Source organism: Trypanosoma theileri (assembly GCF_002087225.1).
Source record: "Trypanosoma theileri isolate Edinburgh chromosome Unknown TM35_Tth_25_V1, whole genome shotgun sequence".
In the NCBI taxonomy this organism is placed as follows: Eukaryota; Euglenozoa; class Kinetoplastea; order Trypanosomatida; family Trypanosomatidae; genus Trypanosoma; species Trypanosoma theileri.
This window is the reverse complement of record NW_021639867.1, coordinates 282412-289078: the sequence shown is the minus strand read 5'-3', so window position 1 is coordinate 289078 and position 6667 is coordinate 282412. Positions and strand designations below refer to the sequence as shown.

The following is a 6667-nucleotide window of genomic DNA, read 5'->3' as shown; positions in this document are numbered from 1 at the left end:
ATATATATATATATATATAGATATATAGATATCTATATCTACATATATATTTATTTATAAGAAAAGCATAGTAAGCATAGAGGATAGAAATGCTGCGGCGCCGCATTGTTGTACCGGCGCTCCCCTCAACCGCACTCCAGTTCGCTGAAGTAAGCAAGCGGTACACGCAGTACTCTGAGGCCTTTCATGAGTGTTCACCCACACACTCTAATGGTCTCTATTCACCCAAATTAAGGGGACTTCACAAGTCGATATTATTAAATACAGAGATAACACCAAAGACAACAACACTACCAACAACAAAAACAATGAAAAGAACAAAGGGAGAATTAACGAGACTATCTGTCTTATCGTTTCTTGACACTGTAAAGTTGAATGCTATTCTAAAAAGCAGTGAAGTGGCAGGGCGGTTTACCACTACTACCGCTGCCAATTATACACCTTCTTCTTCTACAAATACTCCTAAAGATGTTGTAATGAGAAGAATGGGTGTACTGCCAAGTATGGCTTCACAAAGTGGTCTTTTGCGTACTACCGCAGTGCGTCTTATGCCGGTACTTGCTGGCCCAACATTAGACACACGCATTGGTGATATTATGAAAATTGATAACTCTCTCGCAGCGGAGATGTTGCCAAATGTGGTGCGTCTCCTCATAGATCCTCAAGCAGAGGGTGTTGAAAATGTTTCCCTCAGTGATTTTGCAGCTATGCAACCAAAAAGACAACTGGCGGCACTTGGAGGTAAAAAGATTTGGCATGATTGGCTTATTGATAGTACACATTATAAACAAGTCGCTCGCCTAGGATTGGAATCACCTTATTATGATTTACGAGCACTCCAACAGGCTGGTATTTCAACTCTTTATCAATGGGCAGAACAACCAGATCTTGTAAAGGTTTCATCCTATACGAGAAGTTTGTTAGATGCTGCCGTAGAAAAAAGTGTTGAGGCTTATGTTGTGGAGGTAGCAAAAGTAGTCAATAAAAGTATTTTATTAGAAGATACATTGATATCATGGGCTGCAGATACAATTGGAAAGTTTGTCCTTGATACATTACGTATTTCAATGGAACAAGCAACAGCCCAACGAGATGCTTCTGGCATAAATGGTACATCATCATCATCAACAACAACATCAACATCATCCTCATCCTCTTCATCATCAACGGTATCAATGACAGGAATGAATGAGAATGGAATGGATCAGCCGGCGATAGCCGCTATGAACTCCAATGCATCACCGAATATAAGACCAGGAGAAGTTTGTACGCTTGAACATTATCACCGTCTTGCAAGGAAAGTATTGGCAAGTGTTCGAAAAGAGTATATAGCCCAGAGACAGGCAGATCAAGGAAATAACAATGCGACAAAAATACAGCTGGATAGCCAAGCAGAAGCAGAGATTCGTGAAAAAGCCTATACCACACTTAGTGATGCGATGTTAAGAGTATTAGAAGCTCAATCACCTAATATGCCACAGGAATTACATTCATTACGGGATTATGGATTTTTGGCATTAGAACGACTTCCAGGATTACTTCGACAAGCCTCCTCTGTTCTTCAACTTCAAAGTATACCCGTGAGATACTTTGTCTTTCATAGTACTGGTGAACGTGAAGAAGATGAATTGGAAAGACAAGAATTTGAATTATTCCCTTATAATAATACTTCTGGTGCTACCACAACCACATCCGGTGGTGGTAATGGTAGTAGTAATATTAATAGTAATAATAGTAGTGGTGGGGCCACGCTGAATGTAACCGCACCAGCGTTAGTAAGTGGAATATTTCTTGCGGGGACGGGAAATTGTAATATTACATTAGGTGAATGGCCTGGATTTCCACAACCCCCACCATCTTCCTTAGGAGGAGGAGGAGGAGGAGGAGGAAGTGGAGGAAATACAAACGATCCACTACAGAATGAATATTTTTCAGTATTACATCGTTTGAAAAGGCATACAACTCGTGTTGCCCGTACGAGTATTTTTGAAACTATTAAGAGAGCAGATGATTTTCGTAATGGATTTAATGCCGTAGAGGCACTTGGTCTTCATCAACTTTTAGGAACTGCAAAACTTGTGGAAGATCGTTTAATCTCTGTATTAAATTGTTATTATAATTCCTCTTCTATATCCAAACCGATACATTTTATTGAAGCTGGTCATTCTGGTGGTAAATCTTCCATGTTACAACGTCTTTCTAAACGTATGAATGAAAGTGGACGAAATACCGTTACTGTACGTTACAGTGGAACAGCAACACCATTTACACCAGGATTAGATGATCATCCACTTGCTTTTCCAGCTAGATTTTGGTTTCGGGTGGCATTATCATCTTGTCCTTATCTTGTACGTACAGAAGAACTTTTTACACGTGCCCCAAAGTCTGTGATGTGGTGGGCGAATAGGTTAAATTGGTCTTGGGAACAATATCAAAAGTGTATTCGTCTTCCTAATCAAAAAGAAGGTGAACCATCATCTTTACATGCAATTCTTGTAGATGATATAGATCGTGTTTTGGATGCTATGGAAAATAGATTTGTTCATGCAACTTTTTCTGTAAATGGTATATTAAATGGGGCAAATAATGTTCATCCTCTTCCTTCATACTCTAATATTACAGGAGATGAAACCCATGAAGTTGGTACTACTTCTACTAATACTGGTCATAATCATGAGAAGAGATATCATGATAAAAAGATATTAGGTAATAACTCATCTCCATCATTATTGACATCCATGACACAATATAAACCATATGTACCATTTCATCCAGATATGGTAGAAGCAGCTTTGGCTAGAATAACAGTTGCCGTTGGACAATTAGATATGGTTTTTACTGGACACCGTGTAAGTAAGATGTTTCTTACACATGCAGATACTCCTGTTAGACGATATTTTATTCCTCTTGCTAATGGTATTGGTTTACAACAACGTCTACGTGTTTTACCTTTAATATCTGTTTTATATGCACTACATCAACGTTCACGTCTTGAGTTTTCAGGACTTATGTATGAAGTTCTAAAGAATTGTCCTGGTCTTCTTGGATATACACTTGAGGTATTTTGGTCTGGAAGAGCTGCTTTAATGGATCTCCGGGGTGGAGCCCCTCGTCTTATGCAATGGAGTAATACACATCCACTTTTTCGTAGTAATGTCCCAACAGAATTATTTGCTGAACTTCCACAACGTAATTTTTTGCTTCAAAATTTACCAGAAGCACGTTTACGATTGGTGGAATTGTTACAACGACAATTAAGCAGTCCAACAGGATATCTTACGACTGGTGTAGATACAACTTTACAGGATGAACGAGATGGACTTATTGTTCCTTATAATAATACCACTTGTCAAGTACACCCTTTTGCACTTTTTACTATTTTTACCCATCAAGATCCATTGGAATCACCAAAAGAAGCAACAGTAGTACGTGCTTGGGGTGAAGTATGGGCAGAGTATTGTGCTGTTGTAAATACAATGGGTACAAGTAATGAACGGAAACGTGATGCCCTTCGTGTACTTCTTCATGGTGCTTTACTACTTCGTGTGGTAGCTGTTTCTGGAGCACAAATGGATCTTAATCTTAAAATACCACCGTATGGTTTCCCATTACTTGCCTCACCAACACGCATAAAGCAAAAGGGGGGCGCAGAGCCTTTAGTAACAAAGGCTACACCTGAAACTGTACGTAAAGCTTTAGCCGCCTATAAGACATTTTTTGCTCAAACAGAACAGACACATTTCCCATTCCGTCCAAGTGTTGGACTTAATGGAGGATGTGATGTGGTTTCTATTGCAGGTACAACATTAGCTTTATATGATCTTGTTACAACTCCTGAGGCATTAAAAGATATCAGTTATCGCTTCGCTGAAGCCCTTTTGGGGGTATTACATTGTTTAGGAAAAAATGTTTTACCACAGAATAGAATTCGTCAAATTCACTACGTTAGTGTGGTTTCTATTGATCAATCTATATCCTTTACCTCAACTAATGGAGGAGGATGTGGAATTGGAGTTTGTGGCGGTGGAAGTAGTGGAAATGTGATGAATGCAGTTTCGGGAGTTGGTTCCTCATCCTCTATGGCGACGGATGATGTATTTGCCTCCCCACCTACATCTGTAGTCCCATACTTTCTTGATCTTAGCGCTGTCTTTGAGGATGATGTGATTGACCGTCTTCGTGCCTTACAGGATGTGCTTGGTATCAGTAAAGAGTTCCGCACCCTGAATGACCTGCTGGATGAGCTGGAGAGTGCCCATCACGTGTATGTCCACCAGGACGTGGTGGCCTCCTCGCAGGAACTCGAGTCGCTTCTCTCGACGACACTCACGCAACTCGTGCCGGACGCGACGGTGCTGCCGGCGTACGCGGCGGAGCTCGTCTCGCCCGACGCCCTGCTGCTCGATCTGCTCGAGGCGGGCGAGGCGGAGATGTTGGAGGCGGAGCGGGCCGAGCGCGGCGAGCGGGGCGGCGGCGGCGGGGCGGAGGCGGAGGAGATGCGGCGGGAGGCGGCACTCGCGCGGGAGGCCGGCGGCGGCGGCGTGGCGGTCTGCGCCGATGCGGAACACCTGCAGGAGTCGGCGGAGATGTTGGAGGCGCTCCTCAACGACGCCCTCGCAGACCCCGTCCACCGCAGCGCAGAGGAGCAACGCACACACGATACCGCACAGGAGGCACTACTCGCCGATATCGCCGCAGAGGATGCGATTAATAATAGCATACCAGTGCCAGATACAAATATTTCAAAGGCACACTACGAGGATGCCCTCGCTTGGTTGCATGATATCATCACACCACCAGCCGCAGAGCAGCAGGGGAATAGAGGAGATGATAACGTCATCGTCACCACTACACTTTCCGGGGCAGTCCCACAGCAAACCACAAATGGAGGCGCTTTTGTTTCGCTGAGTAATGACGAAGATGAAGAAGAGCAGGAACATGAGCAGGCGCCCAATCTGAAGGAAAAGGAAGTAGTGAAGGAAGTCCATGCGAGTGGAGGAGGTAGTGAAAGAAAAAAGGCAGCAGAGAGTAATAAAAAGAAAACTACTACTACTACTACTACTAGCAGCAACAGCAACAGCAGGAATAGTCGGCCATCATCACGTCAACAGCGATCAAAGCCACAACGTGGTAAAGCAAAGAAACAGAGTGTTTCAACGTCAACAGGACGGAAAAAGGCATCCAGTGCTGCTACTACCATGAATACAAGTAGTAGTAATAGTAATGCAAAACGAAAAGCAGCAGCGGCAAAAAAGAATAGTAAAAAGTCATCTACGTCCTCAACAGTGACAACAGGAAAGAAAAACAAAAGAAGGTAGTGATACTCTAATCTATTTCTAGTGCAGTATTCCCTTTCTTTTTTTGTTTCTTGTTTCTTCCTTTTAATTTAAGTCTCTGGGAGGCGTGTCTCTGTCTTTGTACGATGTTGTTGTTGTTTTTTTTTTTTTTTTCTTTGCTCTCTTCGGTAATAGAAACCTCTGGGGGATGATTTGTGGTGATGAAATACCTTTTTTTTTTTAGTATGTTGCTGTGTATCTACTGATTCATTGGTTGTGTTATTATTGATATTGGTGTATCTATGTACCTTCTTCTTAATGTGTACCGTTTAATCTGTAGTGTAATGATAGAGCAATGTGGTTCTGCTGTTTCATTCATATTATTCCGTTTGATGTCTCTCTTAATCTCTCTCTCTCTCTCTCTCTCATTTCCTACCTGCATTGTATGAGCTGTTTCTTTTTTATACATGAACACAGCTGATAACTAGGAGGGAATGAGTAAAAAAGAGAGAAAAAGAGGTTCCATTTGAGGTGGAGAAAAAGTATACGAAATCAAGATGGAGAATAATACGAATCATTGAAGAATATGGGTGACTTCTTCAAAAAGAAAGAAACTTAACATCATTATACGGACACTAAGCGATGAGTAGTATACATCCTTTTTTTTCGTTTTACTACACATGCACACATTACAAGCTAGTATATATATGTATATACATGCATATTTATAGAGTTCTTTTCTTTTTTTTTTTTCTTTGTTTGTTTGTTTTTGTTCTTTTTCATTCATCACCTTTTTTCTTCTCTTATACATATATCTGCAGCAAACGCTGCGTGTGTGCAATAGACATATACTTTAAAAAAAAAAGGTACAGATGCCTTTTTCACATTGTAATAATTCTCTTATTATATGTGTATTTGGTTTGTACTTGATTGTGGTGTTTATGTCTTTGCATGAGAAGGTATGAATGGCATGTATGTTTTCTTTTTCTTTTTTTTGTTTTCTTTTTATTGTTGTTGGAGGGTCTACTACGGATCTTTCTTTTTTTCTTTATTTCATTTTTGTTCTTCCTCAATGAATTTTCTTTTTTTTTTTTTCAATCATGTTTTTTTTTTTTTTTTTTTTTTTTTTTTTCTTTTTCTTTGCTCTCTTCGGTAATAGAAACCTCTGGGGGATGATTTGTGGTGATGAAATACCTTTTTTTTTTTAGTATGTTGCTGTGTATCTACTGATTCATTGGTTGTGTTATTATTGATATTGGTGTATCTATGTACCTTCTTCTTAATGTGTACCGTTTAATCTGTAGTGTAATGATAGAGCAATGTGGTTCTGCTGTTTCATTCATATTATTCCGTTTGATGTCTCTCTTAATCTCTCTCTCTCTCTCTCTCTC

General features: G+C 40.6%; 1 protein-coding gene across 1 annotated transcript; it reads left to right on the top strand.

Annotated features, from left to right (window-relative positions):
- Positions 1-89: 89 nt before the first annotated feature.
- Positions 90-5318, top strand: TM35_000251920 (uncharacterized protein; the record flags this gene model as incomplete). Its single annotated transcript, XM_029027783.1, has 1 exon — positions 90-5318. The coding sequence occupies one exon, from the start codon at positions 90-92 to the stop codon at positions 5316-5318; it is 5229 nt and encodes a 1742-aa protein (XP_028880962.1).
- Between the last annotated feature and the right edge of the window lie 1349 nt (positions 5319-6667).